Source organism: Dermochelys coriacea, chromosome 2, assembly GCF_009764565.3.
Source record: "Dermochelys coriacea isolate rDerCor1 chromosome 2, rDerCor1.pri.v4, whole genome shotgun sequence".
In the NCBI taxonomy this organism is placed as follows: Eukaryota; Metazoa; Chordata; order Testudines; family Dermochelyidae; genus Dermochelys; species Dermochelys coriacea.
In genome coordinates this window covers 5934154-5955467 of record NC_050069.1, presented here as the reverse complement: position 1 = coordinate 5955467, position 21314 = coordinate 5934154, and the positions used below count along the sequence as shown (strand labels likewise).

Sequence of the window (21314 nt, the reverse complement as noted above, 5' to 3'; positions counted from 1 at the left end):
TTAGACTTCAGAGCCTGAGTTCTGGCCTGAGCCCCAGCATCCTTTGGGGATAGCCCACAGCTATCCTTAACGCTGTACCACAAGCCTGAGACTTGCTGCCACGGGCCGCCACACACTGTGTAGACACACCCAGTGTTGCTTCACTGCTGCTGAAGGCGGGTGGGAAGGAAACAGGTCACCCACTCCCCTGAAGATCTTTAAGGATGTAGCGGGCAGCGGGCCTTTACAGGTACCCCCTAGAGATGGTCAGTGTGGGGAGCAAGCCTGCTGCCTGCCCCAAAAAGATAGGAAGGAATCTACCCCTAAATATTGAGGGGGAGGAAGCATGTGGGCTACTGGAATCCCCAGAAACCATCTCATAAGAATGGCCATACCAGGTCAGCCCAATGGTCCATCCAGCCCAGTATCCTGTCTTCCCTTAGTGGCCAAAGGCAGATGCTTCAAAGAGAATAAACAGAACAGAGCAATCATCGAGTGATCCATCCCCTGTCATCCACTTCCAGCTTCTGCCAGTCAGTCTTAGGGACATCCAGAGCATGGGGTTGTGTCCCTGACCATCTTGGCTAATAGCCATGGATGGACCTATCTTCGGTGAACCTCTCTAATTCTTTTCTGAACCCAGTTATTCTTTTGGCCTTCACAACATCCCCTGGCAATGAGTCCCACAGGTTGACTGTGCAGTGTATGAAGAAATACTTCCTTCTGTTTGTTTTAAACCTGCTGCCCACTAATTTCATTGAATGACCCCTACTTCTTGTGTTATGTGATGGGGTATATAACATTCTCTGAGTCACTGTCTCTATACCAGTCATGATTTTATCGACCTCTCTCATATCCCCCCTCAGTCGTCTCTTTTCCACGGTGAACAGTCCCAATCTTTGTAATCTCTCCTCATGCAGAAGCTGTTCCATACCCCTCATCATTTTTGTTGCCCTTCTCTGTACTTTTTCCATTTCTAATATCTCTTTTTTGAGATGGGCAACCACAGCTGCACATGGTATTCATGTGTGGGCGTACCATGGATTTACATAGAGGCATTCAATACTTTCTGTCTTACTATCTATCTCTTTCCTACTGGGTCCTTATATTCTGTTTCCTTTTTTGACTGCTGCTGCACATTGAGTAGATGTTTTCAGATAATTATCTACAGTGACTCCAAGTTCTCTTTTTTGAGTGGCAACAGTTAATTTAGACCCCATCATTTTGTATGTCTAATTGGGATTATGTTTTCCAATGTGCATTACTTTGCATTTATCAGCATTGAATTTCATCTGCCATTTTGTTGCCCAGTCATCCAGTTTTGAGAGATCCCTTTGTAACTCTTAACAGTCTGCCTTGGACTTAACTATCTTAAGTAATTTTGTATCATCTGCAAACTTTGCCATCCACTGTTTACCCCTTTTTCCAGATCACTTATGAATATGTTGAAGAGTTCTGGTCCCAGTACAGGCTCCTGGGGGACCCTGATATTTACCTCTTTTCGCTCTGAAAACTGGCCATCTTATACCGAACTCGGTGCAAACCAGGCCTTGTTAGGAGCCAGCCTGAATCACCTACAGGTTTTGTGGGAGCCTATTCCCTGAGACAGAGTGATGCTTTACTTGTCTATCCCCGCCACATGCTGTGGGACTTGATGCAAGGATGGCTGGGAGAATTTCTTTGGCCTGTGCTATGCAGGGGATCAGGCTGAATGATCACAATGGTCCCATCTGGCCTGTGAATCACAGTGTGAACCTGAGTTTCACCTTGTCTCGGGCTGAACCACCCATCCGGGCCATCGCATTCTCCAGTCACCACAACCATCATGGAGAAAGAGCAGGCCGTATGTTCTGCGTCGACAGGGCCAGCCTCGCGGGTGGGTGTTGTGGTCAGGGGGGCGCCGTGGTCAAGAGTCAAGGAGCAGGGTGGGGTGTGAGGCCATGGAAGGGAGCTTGGGGAAATGGGGGGAAGGCAGTGGGGTTCGGCGGCGGTGGGGAAGGTGGGCAGCCCGGGGACGCAGCGGGGACCAGGGGGAATGGGTGAGGGGCCAGGGGAAGCAGCATGATCCAGGGCCGATGGAGGATGGATAGGGAGGCAGCAGAGGCTTGGAGGGATGGGGGGATGGTTGAGAGCCTGGGGGAGGCAGCAGAAACCAGGGGCAATGGGGGGATGGTTGGGTGGCCTGGGGAGGCAGTGGAGACCAGGGGTGATGGAGGAATGGGTGTGGGGCCAGAACCGATGGGGGGATGGATAGGGAGGTGGGGGGCAGGGGTGATGGGGGAATGGGTGGGGGGGCAGAGGAGGAGGCAGGGGCCAAGAGCAATGGGGGGGATTGATAGGGAGGTGGTGGGGGCCAGGGGCGATGAGGGAATGGGTGGGGGGGCAGAGGAGGAGGCAGAGGCCAGGAGCAATGGGGGGATGAATAGGGAGGTGGGGGGGCAGGGATGATGGGGGAATGGGTGTGAGGCCAGAGGAGGCAGCGGGGCCAGGAGCGATGGGGGGATGGATAGGGAGGTGGGGGTCAGGGATGATGGGGGAATGGGTGGGGGGCCAGAGGAGGCAGCAGGGGCCAGGCGTGATGGGGGGTGGATAGGGAGGTGGTGGGGGCCAGGAGTGATGGGGGAATGGGTGGGGGGGCAGAGGAGGCAGCGGGGAGGAGCGGTGGGGGGATGAATAGGGAGGTGGTGGGGGCCAGGGGTGATGGGGGAGTGGGTGGGGGGCCAGAGGAGGCAGCAGGGGCCAGGAGCAATGGGGGGATGGATAGGGAGGTGGAGAGCAGGGGTGATGGGGGAATGGGTGGGGGGCCAGAGGAGGCAGCGGGGAGGAGCGATGGGGGGGATGGATAGGGAGGTGGTGGGGGCCGGGGGTGATGGGGGAATGGGTGGGGGGGCAGAGGAGGCAGAGGGGAGGAGCGATGGGGGGATGGATAGGGAGGTGGTGGGGGCCGGGGCGATGGGGGAATGGGTGGGGGTCAGAGGAGGCAGCAGGGGCCAGGAGCGATGGGGGATGGATAGGGAGGTGGGGGCCAGGGGTGATGGGGGGCCAGAGAAGGCAGTGGAGAGGAGTGATGGGGGGATGGCTAGGGAGGTGGTGGGGGGCCAGGGGTGATGGGGGGATGGATAGGGAGGTGGGGGCCAGGGGTGATGGGGGAATGGGTGGGGGGCCAGGGAGGCAGCGGGGGCCAGGCGTGATGGGGGGGTGGATAGGGAGGTGGTGGGGCAGGGGTGATGGGGGAATGGGTGGGGGGCCAGGGAGGCAGCGGGGGCCAGGCGTGATGGGGGGGTGGATAGGGAGGTGGTGGGGCAGGGGTGATGGGGGAACGGGTGGGCAGCGGGGGCCAGGGGCGTTGGAGGGGGCAAGGTGGGACGCCCGGGTGCCACAATACCAATTGGCCCCCGGCCCATGGCCTCATTTCCCCTAAGGCTGTCCCTGTGCGTCGAGCTGGAATGGAACGCAAAGGTCTAGCCGGACTCAGCCAGGGCACCTGAGCTGACCGCTACGCTCTCCCGAAAAGAGCCGTAAACGTCCCAACTGGGCGATCCTCCCACAGGGCCAGGCCCTGGAAGCCTTGTGTCACCCAGGCAGCCTCGGGCTCTGGTTGTGACATCCCAGCCAGTTAGGAAAGAAAAGGAGGGCGGGGGTGACTGCCTGGGGGAGCGTCCTGACCAGTCCTACCTCCTAGCGCCTCCCCAAAGGCAGCAAGCTCCAGGGGACCCCCCAGATTTCAAAGGAGAGCAGCCCCCGACCCACGTCCCCACCCCCCAGCCCCTCCGCCCAGGGCAGGTGTAGGATCCGCGACTCCCCACAGCTGTAGGGCTGCCAACTTTCTAATGCCACAAAACCAAAAACCACTGCCCATTCCCTGCCCTGCCCCTTCTCCAAGCCCCCACCCCTTCTCCGAGGCCCTATCCCCACCCGCTCCATCCCCCATCACTCACTCTCCCCCACCCTTTTTTCAGAGTAGCAGCCGTGTTAGTCTGTATTCGCAAAAAGAAAAGGAGTACTTGTGGCACCTTAGAGACTAACAAATTTATTAGAGCATAAGCTTTCGTGAGCTACAGCTCACTTCATCGGATGCATTTGGTGGAAAAAACAGAGGAGAGATTTATATACACACACACAGAGAACATGAAACAATGGGTTTATCATACACACTGTAAGGAGAGTGATCACTTAAGATAAGCCATCACCAGCAGCGGGCGGGGGGGGGGGGGGAAGGAGGAAAACCTTTCATGGTGACAAGCAAGGTAGGCTAATTCCAGCAGTTAACAAGAATATCAGAGGAACAGTGGGGGGTGGGGTGGGAGGGAGAAATACCATGGGGAAATAGTTTTACTTTGTGTAATGACTCATCCATTCCCAGTCTCTATTCAAGCCTAAGTTAATTGTATCCAGTTTGCAAATTAATTCCAATTCAGCAGTCTCTCGTTGGAGTCTGTTTTTGAAGCTTTTTTGTTGAAGGATAGCCACTCTTAGGTCTGTGATCGAGTGACCAGAGAGACTGAAGTGTTCTCCAACTGGTTTTTGAATGTTATAATTCTTGACGTCTGATTTGTGTCCATTCATTCTTTTACGTAGAGACTGTCCAGTTTGGCCAATGTACATGGCAGAGGGGCATTGCTGGCACATGATGGCATATATCACATTGGTAGATGCGCAGGTGAACGAGCCTCTGATAGTGTGGCTGATGTGATTAGGCCCTATGATGGTGTCCCCTGAATAGATATGTGGACAGAGTTGGCAACGGGCTTTGTTGCAAGGATAGGTTCCTGGGTTAGTGGTTCTGTTGTGTGGTGTGTGGTTGCTGGTGAGTATTTGCTTCAGATTGGGGGGCTGTCTGTAAGCAAGGACTGGTCTGTCTCCCAAGATCTGAGAGAGCGATGGCTCGTCCTTCAGGATAGGTTGTAGATCCTTGATGATGCGTTGGAGGGGTTTTAGTTAGGGGCTGAAGGTGATGGCTAGTGGCGTTCTGTTGTTTTCTTTGTTGGGCCTGTCCTGTAGTAGGTGACTTCTGGGTACTCTTCTGGCTCTGTCAATCTGTTTCTTCACTTCAGCAGGTGGGTACTGTAGTTGTAGGAATGCATGATAGAGATCTTGTAGGTGTTTGTCTCTGTCTGAGGGGTTGGAGCAAATGCGGTTATATCGTAGCGCTTGGCTGTAGACAATGGATCGAGTGGTATGATCTGGATGAAAGCTAGAGGCATGTAGGTAGGAATAGCGGTCAGTAGGTTTCCGATATAGGGTGGTGTTTATGTGACCATCGCTTATTAGCACCGTAGTGTCCAGGAAGTGGATCTCTTGTGTGGACTGGTCCAGGCTGAGGTTGATGGTGGGATGGAAATTGTTGAAATCATGGTGGAATTCCTCAAGAGCTTCTTTTCCATGGGTCCAGATGATGAAGATGTCATCAATGTAGCGCAAGTAGAGTAGGGGCATTAGGGAACGAGAGCTGAGGAAGCGTTGTTCTAAGTCAGCCATAAAAATGTTGGCATACTGTGGGGCCATGCGGGTACCCATCGCAGTGCCGCTGATTTGAAGGTATACATTGTCACCAAATGTGAAATAGTTATGGGTCAGGACAAAGTCACAAAGTTCTGCCACCAGGTTAGCCGTGACAGTATCGGGGATACTGTTCCTGACGGCTTGTAGTCCATCTTTGTGTGGAATATTGGTGTAGAGGGCTTCTACATCCATAGTGGCTAGGATGGTGTTTTTAGGAAGATCACCAATGGACTGTAGTTTCCTCAGGAAATCGGTGGTGTCTTGAAGATAGCTGGGAGTGCTGGTAACGAAGGGCCTGAGGAGGGAGTCTACATAGCCAGACAATCCTGCTGTCAGGGTGCCAATGCCTGAGATGATGGGGCGTCCAGGATTTCCAGGTTTATGGATCTTGGGTAGCAGATAGAATACCCCAGGTCGGGGCTCCAGGGGTGTGTCTGTGCGGATTTGTTCTTGTGCTTTTTCAGGGAGTTTCTTGAGCAAATGCTGTAGTTTCTTTTGGTAACTCTCAGTGGGATCAGAGGGTAATGGCTTGTAGAAAGTGGTGTTGGAGAGCTGCCTAGTAGCCTCTTGTTCATACTCCGACCTATTCATGATGACGACAGCACCTCCTTTGTCAGCCTTTTTGATTATGATGTCAGAGTTGTTTCTGAGGCTGTGGATGGCACTGTGTTCTGCATGGCTGAGGTTATGGGGTAAGCGATGCTGCTTTTCCACAATTTCAGCTCGTGCACGTCGGCGGAAGCAGTCTATGTAGAAATCCAGGCTGCTGTTTCGACCTTCAGGAGGAGTCCACCCAGAATCCTTCTTTTTGTAGTGTTGGCAGGAAGGTCTCTGTGGGTTAATATGTTGGTCAGAGGTGTGTTGGAAATATTCCTTGAGTCTGAGACGTCGAAAATAGGATTCTAGGTCACCACAGAACTGTATCATGTTCGTGGGGGTGGAGGGGCAAAAGGAGAGGCCCCGAGATAGGACAGATTCTTCCGCTGGGCTAAGAGTATAGTTGGATAGATTAACAATATTGCTGGGTGGGTTACAGGAACCATTGTTGTGGCCCCTTGTGGCATATAGTAGTTTAGATAGCTTAGTGTCCTTTTTCTTTTGTAGAGAATCAAAGTGTGTTTTGTAAATGGCTTGTCTAGTTTTTGTCACTCACTTTCACCAGGCTGGGGCAGCAGATTGAGGTATGGGGGGGAGGGCTCCAGCTGGGGGTGCAGGCTCTGGGGTGGGGTCAAGGATGAGGGGTTTGGGGTGCAGGAGGGTGCTCCAGGGTGGGACAGGGGTTGGGGGTGTGGGAGGGCTGCAGGGTCCCGGCAGCGCTTACCGCGGCTCCCAGAAGCAGCCGCCAGGTTCCTGCAGCCCCAAGGCGCTTGGGCAACCAGGGAGGCTCTGCGCCTGCCCTCACGCCCGCAGGCACCGTCTCCGCAGCTGCCATTGGTCACGGTTCCCGGCCAATGGGAGCTGTGGAGCCGGCCAAAGCTTATGCCCAAATAAATTTGTTAGTCTCTAAGGTGCCACAAGTACTCCGTGTTTTTTCTGAAACCTGTCCTAGACAGTATCAGAAACAGAAAGCAAGACCCTAGCTATCGGGACTGTCCTTGCCGTAACTAACTGTGCCAGTGCACTGTGCACATGGAACAAGATTCCCTAACATGGTGCTATCGCTGGGTTGTCCTAGCCGCATGATCAACAACAATCCTTTTTCGGATACAAACACTTCTAACCGTAAGCTGTGTGTGAATGGGGCCCTGAGGGTAAATTGCCTCTGTGCAGGCTTGAATAAAATCCTGTGTGCAACCTACCATGGCTTTAAACATGGTTTAGGTGGTACCTTGGCCCCCAGGGAATTGTCGCCTTCGTTATGCTAGCAGTTCTTCTAAAACTGCCCACCAAGCCTGTTTGGTGAGTTTCATGGCGCTACAATGGGCTGAGAGTGGCTGCAGAAATCATTTTGACTATGAGTTTCAATATGGCTAACTGTAATCGCATATGTCGAGGAACAAAGAATATTGGCCATACTTACAGGATGGGGGATTCTACCCTGGGAAGCAGCGACTCTGAAAAAGGATTTGGAGGTTGTGAAGGATAATCAGTTGTGGCCAAGGGAACTAATGCAATCCTTGGATGCAGCAACAAGGGAATTTCAAGTAAGACTAGAGAAGCTATTTTAATTCTGTATTTGACACTGGTGTGACCGCTGGAATACTGGAATCCTGTGTCCAGTTCTGATGCCCACAATTAAGAAGGATATTCATAAATTGCAGCGTGTTCAGAGAATAGCCATGAAAATGATTAAAGGATTAGAACACATACAATCATAGAAGATGAGGGTTGGAAGGGACCTCAGGAGGTCATCTAGTCCAACCCCCTGCTCAAAGCAAGACCAACCCCTAACTAAATCATCCCAGCCAGGGCTTTGTCAAGCCTGACCTTAAAAACCTCTAAGGAAGAAGATTCTACCACCTCCCTAGGTAACCTATTCCAGTGCTTCACCACCCTCCCAGTGAAAAAGTTTTTCCTAATATCCAACCTAAACCTCCCCCACTGCAACTTGAGACCATTGCTCCTTGTTCTATCATCTGCTACCACTGAGAACAGTCTCGATCCATCCTCTTTGAAACCCCCTTTCAGGTAGTTGAAAGCAGCTATCAAATCCCCCCTCATTCTTCTCTTCTGCAGACTAAATAATCCCAGTTCCCTCAGTCTCTCCTCATAAATCATATGCTCCAGTCCCCTAATCATTTTTGTTGCTTTCTGCTGGACTTTTTCCAATTTTTCCACATCCTTCTTGTAGTGTGGGGCCCAAAACTGGACACAGTACTCCAGATGAGGCCTCACCAATGCTGAATAGAGGGGAATGATCACGTCCCTCAATTTGCTAGCAATGCTCCTACTCATACAGCCCAAAATGCCGTTAGCCTTCTTGGCAACAAGGGCACACTGTTGACTCATATCCAACTTCTCATCCACTGTAACCCCTAGGTCCTTTTCTGCAGAACTGCTACCTAGCCATTCGGTCCCTAGTCTGTAGCGGTGCATGGGATTCTTCCGTCCTAAGTGCAGGACTCTGCACTTGTCCTTGTTGAACCTCATCAGATTTCTTTTGGCCCAATCCTCTAATTTGTCTAGGGCCCGCTGTATCCTATCCCTACCCTCCAGCATATCTACCTCTCCTCCCAGTTTAGTGTCATCTGCAAATTTGCTGAGACTGCAGTCCACGCCATCCTCCAGATCATTAATGAAGATATTGAACAAAACCGGCCCCAGGATCGACCCTTGGGGCACTCCGCTTGATACCGGCTGCCAACTAGACATGGAGCCATTCATCACTACCCAATTGAGCCTGATAATCTAGCCAGCTTTCTATCCACCTTATAGTCCATTCATCCAGCCCATACTTCTTTAACTTGCTGGCAAGAATACTGTGGGAGACCATGTCAAAAGCTTTGCTAACGTCGAGGAATAACACATCCACTGCTTTTCCCTCATCCACAGAGCCAGTTATCTCATCATAGAAGACAATTAGGTTAGTCAGACATGACTTGCCCTTGGTGAATCCATGCTGACTGTTCCTGATCACTTTCCTCTCCTCTAAGTGCTTCAGAATTGATTCCTTGAGGACCTGCTCCATGATTTTTCCAGAGACTGAAGTGAGGCTGACTGGCCTGTAGTTCCCAGGATCCTCCTTCTTCCCTTTTTTAAAGATGGGCACTAGATTAGCCTTTTTCCAGTCATCTGGGACCTCCCCCGATCACCATGAGTTTTCAAAGATAATGGCCCATGGCTCTGCAATCACATCCGCCAACTCCTTTAGCACTCTTGGATGCAGCGCATCCGGCCCCATGGACTTGTGCTCGTTCAGCTTTTCTAAATAGTCTCGAACCACTTCTTTCTCCACAGAGGGCTGGACACCTCCCCCCCCATGCTGTGCTGTCCAGTGCAGCAGTCTGGGGGCTGACCTTGTTCGTGAAGACGCAGCCCGAAAAAGCATTGAGTACATTAACTTTTTCCACATCCTCTGTCACTAGGTTGCCTCCCTCATTCAGTAAGGGGCCCCCACTTTCCTTGACTTTCTTCTTGTTGCTAACATACCTGAAAAAACCCTTCTTGTTACTCTTAACATCTCTTGCTGGCTGCAACTCCAAGTGTGATTTGGCCTTCCTGATTTCACTTCTGCATACCTGAGCAATATGTTTATACTCCTCCCTGGTCATTTGTCCAAGCTTCCACTTCTTGTAAGCTTTACAAGCTTTGTGTTTAAGATCAGCAAGGATTTCACTGTTAAGCCAAGCTGGTCACCTGCCATATTTACTATTCTTTCTACACATCGGGATGGTTTGTTCCTGAAACCTCAATAAGGATTCTTTAAAATACAGCCAGCTCTCCTGGACTCCTTTCCCCCTCATGTTATTCTCCCAGGGCATCCTGCCAATCAATTCCCTGAGGGAATCAAAGTCTGCTTTTCTGAAGTCCAGGGTCCATATTCTGCTTCCTTGTGTCAGGATCCTGAACTCAACCATCTCATGGTCACTGCCTCCCAGGTTCCTATCCACTTTTGCTTCCCCAGCTAATTCTTCCCTGTTTGTGAGCAGCAGGTCAAGAAGAGCTCTGCCCCTAGTTGGTTCGTCCAGCATTTGCACCAGGAAATTGTCCCCTACACTTTCCAAAAACTTCCTGGATTGTCTGTACACCGGTATATTGGTCTCCCAGCAGATATCGGGATGATTGAAGTCCCCCATGAGAACCAGGGCCTGCGATCTAGTAACTTCTGTTAGTTGTCAGAAGAAAACCTCGTCCCCCTGGTCCGGTGGTCTATAGCAGATTCCCACCACGACATCACCCTTGTTGCTCACACTTCTAAACTTAATCCAGAGACTCATGCCTTATAATGATAGACCCAAAGAGTTCAATCTACTTAGCTTAACAAAGAAATGGTTTGTAAGTATCTATATGGGGAACAAATATTTAATAATGCACTCTTTAATCTAGCAGAGAAAGGAGTTGACATTATCCAATGGCTGGAAGTTGAAGCGAGACAAATTCAGACTGGAAATAAGGCGTACATTTTTGACAGCAAGTGTAATTAACCATTGGAACAATTTGTTAAGGATCATGATGGATTCTCCATCACTGGCAATTTTAAAATTAAGATTGGATGGGTTTTTTAAAATATCTGTGCTAGGAATTCTTTTGGGGAAGTTCTATGGCCCGGATTATACTGGAGGTCATAGAATCATAAAATCATAGTGTTAGAGCAGGGACTTGATCCCTAACCACTGGACCATCCTTCCTCTCCCTTTGCCAGTCACCCCTTTCTGATCTCCACTCCCATCTGCTGCTGTAGCTTCAGGCATCTCCCCCGATGAAGCTATTGAGCTGAAGAAACTAATATGGAGAAACGTCCGACAGGTACCAAGGGGAGAGACCCACCAAACTCATCTCACCTAAAGCCATACCTTTCTGGCTTGGTGCAGCTCCGTTGAACTCACAGAAAGTAAGGGCCTGATCCTCAGCAGCTGTGAATCTGCATGGGTCTGCTAAAGTAAAGGGAGCAAGATTGATTTCCAGCTGAGAATCCGGCCCTAAAGAAGCAGGCACCTGGGCCCAGCAATGGGAGAGTCAGTGATTAATGCTTTGTGTGGACGCTTAGCAGGCTGTCAGGGCATGGGATGAAGGTCCAGAATAGGGTGGCAGGAGGGAGCTGGATGGTAGCAGAACAAGTTGTAGGGTGGCAACTCATCTCTGGCAGTCGGAGGGGATGGAATTGGGGAGCCTAGAGTGGAAACCCACTGAAGGTGGCTCAGGATTGTTGGTCAAACTCCTTTGGTGCTGGTTTATCTCAGGTCCGGATCAGTGACAGGGGGATGACCGGAGAGCCCATGCACACAAGACAAAGCAGCCGTTGTCTCGTCCTTTGAGAGAACAGCGGGGAGCAGCCGTGACCCAGGACAACACCCCCAGTTCTAATTAAAGCTGTCACACTCTGCTATCTGGTCCATTAGCCAGCAGGCAGGGACGGCACAACACATTGTGATGACGAAGGCCTCCCACCCAGCTGAGCCGTGTGTCCCACACACCTAGCATTTGCTCGCTCATGTGAAAGCTACTTCACTGAGCAGGAAGGGTGGGTGGAGAACACCAAGTCCCAACACGACACGCCAAGACGTTCCGAAGCTCTGCCTCCCACAGCAACCGCAGCTTTGCTCTCGGTCACTACAACGAAGCCCAGGAGAGCAGATTTTTAATGCTTCTTTCCTTGTTATTAAAGATGCACTGTGTGACAGGCTAATTACATACTAGGCTGGAGCCCGAGGCTGGTAGCTCCTAAACTGTTGGCTGCTGAGACCCCATTGACCCATTTCACAACCGTTTTCTATCACTGCGATCACTATCAATAGCGTCGTCTTTAAACACTCTCGTGTTCCCTTGGACTTCGAATAGCCAGGAAGATTCTGGGTCACGGTGCAGCTCCTCCATGGTACCACTTCTGGGTAAAGAGGCCAGAATCCCAGCAAATCCCAGAAGACCCTCCCCAGATGGATCCCAAGCAGATTCCCCACCTCTGGCTGTTGCATTGGTGCAGCTCCACCAGTGGGTAGCACTAGTCAGAGAGCTAATGTGGACTGCCCCTGGCTTTTCCTCACCATCACGACCTCTATGATTATCATCTAGGCTTGCTCAGCGCAGGGTGAGCCAGCTGTGCCCTACCACTAGGCAAGGGTGGAGATGGGGAGGGGTTGGTTTCCTGATAATGCTTCCTCAAGGGAGGAAGGACAGGCCGGTGGTCAAGGCCCAGGATTGGGAATCAGGTGACTTGAGCTTAATGCTCAGGTGAGTCCCTTTGTTGACCACGCCTCAGTTCCTGCTGTGTAGCATGTGAGTGTTGAGGAGGGGCCATAATAGGACCTAGACAGCCTAGTCTGAGAGCAGTGGGGCCTAGAGAAGGGCAGAACGGGCAAAGAAACTCTTCCAGGCCTGGAGGCTGCTGAGGGGAAGAGGAGTGGCTAACCTGTCACTGCTAGGATTGGAGTAACAGAGGCCAGTGTACAGCAAACAGGGAAAGAGAGAGCAAAGAATGTTGTAACTTGCATTCCAGGAGCACCTGCCATTGCTCAGGGTAGTACAAACACAGAGTGGCAGGCAGCCGGGCCTCAAACAGCTCCCAATCTGAATAAACAAGACAGGGGAGGGGGCAAGGAGCAGCAGTGTCCCCTGAGACACAGAGAGGCTAAGTGACCCACCCAAGGTCACACAGAAAGTCTGTGGCAGAGTGCAGCACAGGTCGCCCAAGTCCCAGCCTAGCAGTCTGACTGCGGGACTGTCCATGCTGTCGGACTTGCTTCACTTCCCTGGTGCCACTTCACTCCCTGCCGCCCAGAGCTTCTAAAGACCGTTTCGTCCAGAGCCATTATCCCTCAGGGGCCCCCAGCTGCCTGCGAAAGCGAAGAGGGTCAGTGAGGGGCATCAGTATGACACAAGGAGCTGGCATGAAGAGTCACTCTGATGCAGGGGGATGAGCTGTATGAACACCCTTGCTCTTGTCTGATGGGGAGGGTACAACCCCACCCCACCCCAACCAATGCAAGGATCCCTGAACATAACCCCTCTGTACTGCTAACTATTTTCAGCCCTGGAGAGCTTCAGGATGTGCAGGGGTGGGGGAGAAAGGGGGCGGGGCCCTGCTGCGATAAGATCACTCAAGGAACTTGTTCCACTGCAGGTCTGGGGAAGGCTCTAATCAGAACCAGCGGAGGACGGGAAATCACCTGCAGAGGGGAAGAGTAGAAAGCTACCTGCGAGCAGTTCTTGCTCTTCTTGGCCATCCAGGCTGAGGGTGCTTCAGGATGAAGGTGCTTCTGGCTGTTCTGCTGGCTGGCCTTGTGTGCGTGGAGCTAGGTAAGATTGCCGGGGCTTCACCTGGATTCCCCGGGCTGCAGTGATTTATCTGTGATATTCCCAGCGTGCGGCTACGCTGGACAAAGGTCTGGACAGCCCAGAGAGAGGGAAGGAGTGTTGTGATCTATTTGACAAATAATCAGGCAAAATGAAAGAAAGGTTTTGGGGAAGGGAAATGTGTGGGGGGGGGATGTTCCCGGCTGGGCAGTTACTGACAGCAGAAGAGGGAGGCTCTCTCTCTGTCCTGCATTGCACTTGGTGCAGGCCTTCACACCTGTGTAATGCGATTGCCTCAGGGTGGTCACATCTCACATCCCCTCTACGCTGGTGTAAAGAACTAGCAAGGTAACAGGGCAAGGGAGAATGGGAACCAAGGGATTCTCCTCTCTGCTCCAGATCCATGACCCACAGCGGAACTGGGAGGGTGAAAGGACAGGAAGGAGGCCGTGGAATTGCAGGCAGGGATCGGACCTGACACGTGCTCCACGTAGCCCGCCAGTTTGGTCTGTTAGGTGCAGGATGGGTTGTGCTCCACCTGCTATGTGACTGTGGTGGCCGTCTGTAAATCAGCGTTGGCCAGACGATGGGGAGGGATGTCCAGAACTCGGATAGTTAATGCTAACACAAATTATGGAAAAGGAGCTAACCCATGGGAGTCAGCATTTAAGCCCATCTCTAGCTAGTGGGGTTGGAATGAGACCTTCATTGGGGAGATGATCCTACACGTGCCTCCTATAGCATTTCCTGCACCTTCCTCTGAAGCATCCGGTTCTGGCTACAGTCACGGACAGACCCTGGCCCCGATGAACCTTGGGTGTGATCCAGTCTTGTTGTGTTCCTTGTGTTCCTGTTATATATCCTTGCAGTGCGCATCCCTGGCAGTGCTGAGATTTAACAGCCTGCTGGGGGGTTTGTCTCGACATCTCTGCTGTGACTTTAATCATACCCCGGGAGTCTTTCAAGAGTTAACCGCTTGGGGGTTTTCCTGATTCGCGCTCTCCTGCCTTTCCTCCCTACCCCTCGATCCTCTCCATCTGCTGGACTTATTTATATACCACGGGCCAGCTCCTCTGCTGGGTTAAATGATCAGAGCTCCATTTACTTCACCAGACCTGCACCGATTTACCCCCAGCTGAGGGTCTGCCCCGTTTCTTGTTTCAGCCCCCTTCCAGGTAACCTATTTCACATATTTAGTTATTTCCCTCTGGGGCGTCATAACATTGCTTAATATTAAAATACCATAGGGGGAGGACATGATACTGACCTATTTTATAGATGGAAAGATTGAGGCACAGAGAGGGGAAAGTTACTTGCCCTAAATCCTGCAGTGAGACGGGGCATGGCTGGGCACAGAACTGGGATCCCTTGAATCACCCTCGGGTGTGCAGGCCAGAGCATTGCACAGCCCTTTGTATGCCCTTGTTCTGCTTCTCCATGGACTCTTTCCTCAACATTGGATTGTTCCTTAGTTTTGTAACCTCTCTCCCATGCTTCTTTGGTCCCTTCCACGGCCCCCTCTCCATGGCAATAATGGCCTTTTGCTCCTCTGGGAAGGGTTCATTTGCCAAGGACCATGGGGGCCTGATTCTCTTCTCCTTTAAGCTGGTGTAAATCAGAAGTAACTCCACTGAAGTCAATGGAGTTAGCCTAGTGGAAAACTGTTGTGAGGTCAGAATCAGGCCCAACCAAAATTCGCCAGCCAGACCATGATTTATACTTGCTGAAGTTCTGATACCACATGTTAACAACCATCTTTATGCAAAAAAAAAGAAAAAAAAGAAAAAAAAGAAAAGCACATCAGTGAGTTTCAGAGCCTGGGCCAACTGACTCAGGCTCACAGGACTCACACCTGGGGCTAAAATGATCAGTGTAGACGTTCCCGCACGGGTTGGAGCTCGGGCTGCAAAACCCAGAGAAGGGGGTGGGTCTCAGAGCCCGAGATCCAGCCCAAGGGAGAACATTTACACTGCTGGTTTTAGCCCCGTACCACAAGGATATCTCTACACAGCAATTAAAAATCTGCCGCTGGCCCATGCCAGCTGACTTGGGCTCACAGAGCTGAGGCTACGGGGCTGTTTAACTGTGGTGTAGACATTCCGGGCTAGAGCCTGGACTAGGTGGGATCTGGCCCACTGAGCCTAATTTACCACAGCCTTCCACCTTATATTGTCATTCCGACCTGTGCAAAGTAGGTGGAGAGCATCTGCAAATCAAAATGGGAGCATTTCATACTCTGCCCTCCCTCTGCACAGTTTGAGGCTGGCATTTTCAAAGGAGCTACATGCTCAACTCCCCTTGAAATTCAATAGGAACTGGATAGCTAATTGCCTTAGCGTCCTTTGAAAATTCCAGCCAAAATGACTACCCTAGGCATGAGGCTATGGAGAATTGTCCATACAGAGCACCTGGATCCAAGTAATATAGTCTTAGAAATTTCAGAGTAGCAGCCGTGTTAGTCTGTATTCGCAAAAAGAAAAGGAGTACTTGTGGCACCTTAGAGACTAACAAATTTATTAGAGCATAAGCTTTCGTGAGCTACAGTAAATGCATCCGATGAAGTGAGCTGTAGCTCACGAAAGCTTATGCTCTAATAAATTTGTTAGTCTCTAAGGTGCCACAAGTACTCCTAGTCTTAGAAATAACATTCATTACTTTCTACATTTTCACCAGGAGGTGGCAGTAGAAACATTTCTTGCACTTTTTTAACTACTACTAGACTGATCATGTTTATAAAATGGACTCATAGGAAAGAAGAAATACGTCAAAGGTCCTGACTGTGCAAGCAGCTGCTCTTAGCATATTACAAAACAACTGTAATATCATCAGTGGTTTTATACAGCAACAGCATACCTTAAGGAGTGCATGTCCTCACTCTGTCCTCAGTAACTCTGGGGTAAATCTGAAATTCACTGGCCCATATTCTGATCTCAGTTACATCAGTGCAACTGACAAACACACACACACACACACAAAACTCAAATGGTGGCTGAACCAAGTTAGTCTAAAAAATAACAAACTACATAAACTTCTCTTCTGAGCTGAGAGAACGTGCATAGAAAAATTCATCCCGAAAGGAATTTGTTTAGAGAAGCCTCTGAGCAAGTGCAAGGGGGCCTTGGAGTGGAAGCTGGAGCTCAGTGATAGTGGCTGCTATGGTAGGGGTATAACTGAGACCCGTTTTGTTTCATGTGAACAGCACCTCGAAATGACAGCAACCACTTTGCCCTTGGTGCCGCTGCAGTTTGTTCCAGAATACACACACACACACGTGTTGTCAGACGCCACCAGTGTGGTGCTCTGCTCTGTCCAATGCTGATAACAGTTGGCTGTGTGCGTGTGTTCCCTCTGTGTGCTGCCCCGGCTCTGTGCAGATCGCTGATGCAGCAGACCCCTAGAGAACCCCCAATGACCACAGACTCCGATAAGGAATGAAGGCACCCGGCCAGGTTTATGGTCAAACGAAACACAGTTTTCTAGCTCCCCGGATCAGATGTCTACAGTTCTGCTAGTACGTATGTGCTCTCTGACAATGGACGCAGCTCAGTCAGTGGCGGGACACTCCACTGCTCCCTAGGCTGGACAGAGACACCGCCCCAGGGAGGCATTCTTACACACACGGACAAACAAGTTACACGTCACTCCTGATGTACTGAGGTGCAACCCCTCTACGTAGCAAGGTGCCGCCTCTCCCCTTGTACATGTTGGTTCGAACAAAACAACGCCATCCATCATACTGCCCCTTTGCCCCTGTCTTTAGTTTGTGTCCGCCTGTTCCTTGTTATGTGTACAGAATGTGCAAATATCAGTGTTCTGGTATCTCTAGTGTCCAGTACCTTTTAGGGATGTGTATTTTTGCAACATCAGCCCTTTCCTTGCCAGCATCTGTGAGCAGGGCCTGCCTCTGGCTCGCAGCTTAACTTTGCTTTATGTCAGCAAAGTCTTGACCATTACTTTAGCTCAGGCCTTAGGCCTCATACCAAGCCGCTGATACTAGGGTTTGTGTTTCAGGGCCTCATCTTACTACAGCATGCAAACACGCTCACGAGGAAACATCTCTTTTGTTCTTTGTTGCTTTTCTTAATCTAAAACCAAAGTCATTTCAGGTGGCTGGAGCTTGCTCTTTGTGCGTGGGCACATAACAGCTCCCAGCCCCGGCTCTCTTGTATATAAACAAGCTTGACAGGAACAAGTGTCTACTGCTTGGCAAAAATGCTGACCACGCAGGTACCTGGTATAACCTCAGAGGTAGCAATCCCACAAGAAAGTAATGAGGATCACCAGGCAGGTGATTCATACTAGATCCCTGCACTTTTCAAGTTGCGGAACCCAAACTAGGGGACACAGGATCTTAGGTCTTTCCAAAATAAAATAATAATAATTAATGAGACAGCTACAGCTTGGTCTTTTAGCTCAAGTGGTAGAGGTTCATGCTTTTAGCTCTGAAGTTCTGGGTTCAAATGCCACTGCACCTGGCTGGTTATCAACATACTTGAACCTGTGACTTACATTCGCAACATACCCTGGGGGGGGGAGGGAATCTGGTGTTCTAAACAGCCATTTAGCACAATTGCAGGTTCTCCAAAGCTGACAAAAAAACAGAGCCACATTGAGCACCTGCTAAGATCTATTCAGAGGCATGCCATTTTGTTCCTCTTGACAGCCCAGTCCTTGCGATGCTACACCTGCAAAGAACCGACAGATCTCTCTTCGTGCACCACAGTCAGCAACTGCTCTAAGAACGACACGGCGTGCAAGACAACTGTGCATTCTGTAGACTTGGGTAAGTCTCAGCCAATCGCTGCGAATAAACATGGCAAAGGAAATGCATCTCGGTTATAACTTCTCACACACCCTCTTCCCTCTTTTCCTTCTACCCGCTTCCCCAGCCAGTGTGGGATTGTCCCCTATACTGTCTCTGAGGAACCCAGATGGAGAAGTCCAAATCCAAATTTACAGAAGGAGAATAGTCTATTTAACTCTACCCTAGTGGTAAATCACCAGGATCTGGGCTCTCTCTGCTTACTTTGCTTCATCTATGTATCAGGCGATCCTACCTCTCTAACTTGTGGGGACCTGGACTCCCTTTTTTCACTTTGCTTCACCAAAGCTTTGGCCGGCACTGGTCATTTACAAAGGAGAATAACAACATACCAATGCTAATTTTACAGGAGCGTCTCTTGTACGCTCTGAACTGACCGTCTGCAGTGTGCCCTTACTGGAGGCTGTGCCCCGTCATAAGATGCAGTGACTTTACCCTTAATTTACACTGGCATCCATTCAGAATCAGGCCCCTGGAGAGGACGGAAATACCAGCTGGTGCTTGGGTCTGAATTCCATGCAACTTTGGCACAGTGACTGTGTCTTCACATGCACATACACAGCATCTGGCACATTGTGGGTACCACTGGATTACAGATACTAACTAAAGCCAATGAGCCTTTTTCTCACCTGCACTCAGGCTCCTTTGAATATAGTTTGCTTACCCTTCTAAGGCCCCTTTCTACTTCCAAGACAGTGTAAAGTAGCCTTAGCATAAAGGAGAACCAGGCCCTAAATCTATAAACCTCCCTTCACCATTTCTCTCTCCCCTTTTTTCCTATTCTATCCATTACAGGTTACCCCTTTTTCAGGAACACCACCGTCTCCAAATCCTGCACTGAAACGTGCATGCCCTCCGACCCGGATGGAATTGGGGAGTCCCACCCCATCTCGTGCTGTTACACCGACCTGTGCAATACCGGCGGAGTGCCAGGGCTGAGAGCCAGTGCCATAGCGATCACAGCTGCCACTCTCTGGACCCTCCTGAGGGTCATGCTGTAGCACAGCAGGGTCTCAGACAGAAGTCCTCCTGGCCACGCTGCCCAATGCTGCCCAATGTTAGACGCTTGAGGAAGATATTTCTTCAGTTAACTGTGGCTTCTTCAATTGATGCCGGGAATTTAATGGACCTTTGGAGGTCAAACCCACCCAGCTTTGAAACCCTGGGCAGCGCTCTGCTCCCAGCTGCTAATCTAGGGGACGTGTTTCTTCAGCATTGACTACATCCTGCCGCTGCACCCCTCCAGGGATGGGGACGTGGAAGAGACATGGCCGTTCTGAATAGCAGGAAGGGTCAGGCGACAGGGACGGTGTGGGGGTGGGCACTGTTCTGTACTGGGGGGAGGAGGAGGAGGAGCAAGACAGAGCCATGGTAGGCAGGTCAAAGAACTACACAAACTCACCAGCCAATCCGTCCATGTAGGGCCATGCAGGACTGGTGTCAGGGGAAAATGCGGGGTGCCCCCCAATTCTCACCTAAAGCCTGTTTCTTGTGCAAGGGATCCAGCATTTAACCCCAATCATGCACATTTGATTTCTTCTTAGCAGCTACCAAGCACTGCAGTCCCCCACCTTTCTGTACCATAAATAGCTTAACATAGTGATTCCCTGTTCTCTGGGGACGTCAGTTTCCACCTCCCCTTATCTCAGCGCGCTTGAACCCCAGGAGGTCGGTTTTCCAATGCTGCTTAGGACAATGAGCAAAACGAGTTTGAGGGCTCATCTGAGAGTTCCTCTAGGTTGCAAATCCCGCTGCACAGTTCAAGAGAGAGACCCAGAGTTGGAAGGGCAGGGGGGTTGTGCATATCAGAAATGCAGGTGCAGTTAGTATGGAACCTGCTTGCTCTGAACTAGTGATCTCAGTTTTTTACTTTCAATTGCACTAAAACCCAGACATGTTCCAAATTGGCTTCAGACAGCTGCCTCTGAGCACCCCTGCCCCCCCCAAATAAAATAAAAGGAAAATGTATTACTGGGCCAGATCCAGTCTTCATGAAGCACGTCCTCTGCTGAGGATCTGACCCAGCTGAGGATCTGGCCCCCCCGACCCGTGAGAAGTGTTTCTAAGGCACATTTGTCCCACCTCTGCAGTAAAACTAGATCCAGTATAACTGGATCCAGTTCAGAAATGGCTTGCCAGGGATTCCTAGCTCTGTCCCATCTAGGAGGGAAAATTTGGACTTTGCACCACTCTTATTCCCATGACAAAGACTTTGGCGTGTGAGCCGCCCCGCTGACATCAACAGGATGACTCAGGTAAATGAGGGAAGGAGATCTGGGCAGCAGGCCCTGAATTCCAGTTATAAATGTTTCACTTTGACCAGCCTTTCCTCTGTGTCACCTTCCCATCCAGGGTAAGGTCCAGCGTCACTCCCATGAACTCTGGCACGTGGAAATTGACCAGAAACCTGATGGGCAAGATGTCTGCTCTGTCCTCTGCTGCACGCTGCCTCTAGCTGGTCCTTGCACTGCGCCTGTATGTTTGGAGTCCCACAAGGGGGCACAGCACGAGCTTGTGGCAAGGGCAGAGGACCTGCCCTCTCATCATGGCTCAGTCACTGACTCCGTGTGCGACCCTGTTCAAGTCATGGGGTCATTGCTCCATGCCTCAGTTTTCCCAGCTGTAACATGGACACAGCTTCGCTGGCACAGCTTTGTAAAGTGCTTTGAGATCTAGGGGTGAAAAATGCTGATTACCACCATAAGAGGGGGCACACTGCCTCAGGCAGAGAAAGGTCTTCTCCTCCGGTTACTGCTTCCCCGCCATTTCAGACTGGTAAGCTCCCTTCCTCCCCATACCTCAGAGAGTCTGAACTCTAAACGCCAGAGCAGACCAACCTCACCGTTATCCTTTTTAAAAGAAGGTCCCGATTCCCCCTTCCCATTCTACACTGTAAAGAGTGGAGTTCAGCATTATCTCTCTGGTCTTTGGATTCAGATCCCACGCCAGAAGCGGCGACATGAGCCGAGCTGAATTCTCCACGTTGTATTGTCTGAACATGTCAAGTTATTTGCCATGGTCCGTACGAGGGGGAAGCTGGCAGGGGCCCTGAACTCCCAGTGGGGCTATTGTTCAGGCTGGCAGGTCTGCGGAAGGATCCAACAAGCAAAGTCACATTCAA

General features: G+C 50.8%; 1 protein-coding gene across 1 annotated transcript; it reads left to right on the top strand.

The window, feature by feature from the left end:
* The first annotated feature begins 13211 nt into the window (after window positions 1-13211).
* Window positions 13212-20154, top strand: LOC119852277 (ly6/PLAUR domain-containing protein 2-like). The gene is made up of 3 exons (XM_038393443.2): window positions 13212-13374; window positions 18035-18154; window positions 18989-20154. The coding sequence occupies exons 1-3, from the start codon at window positions 13323-13325 to the stop codon at window positions 19192-19194; spliced, it is 378 nt and encodes a 125-aa protein (XP_038249371.1). The 5' UTR covers window positions 13212-13322; the 3' UTR covers window positions 19195-20154.
* Window positions 20155-21314: the final 1160 nt, after the last annotated feature.

Coding starts and splice junctions, on each gene's coding strand:
- LOC119852277 (XM_038393443.2), top strand. CDS start 13,323: ATGAAGGTGCTTCTGGCTGTTCTGCTGGCTGGCCTTGTGTGCGTGGAG. Junction 13,375..18,034: donor CCTTGTGTGCGTGGAGCTAG/GTAAGATTGCCG, acceptor TCCTCTTGACAG/CCCAGTCCTTGCGATGCTAC. Junction 18,155..18,988: donor TGTGCATTCTGTAGACTTGG/GTAAGTCTCAGC, acceptor TATCCATTACAG/GTTACCCCTTTTTCAGGAAC.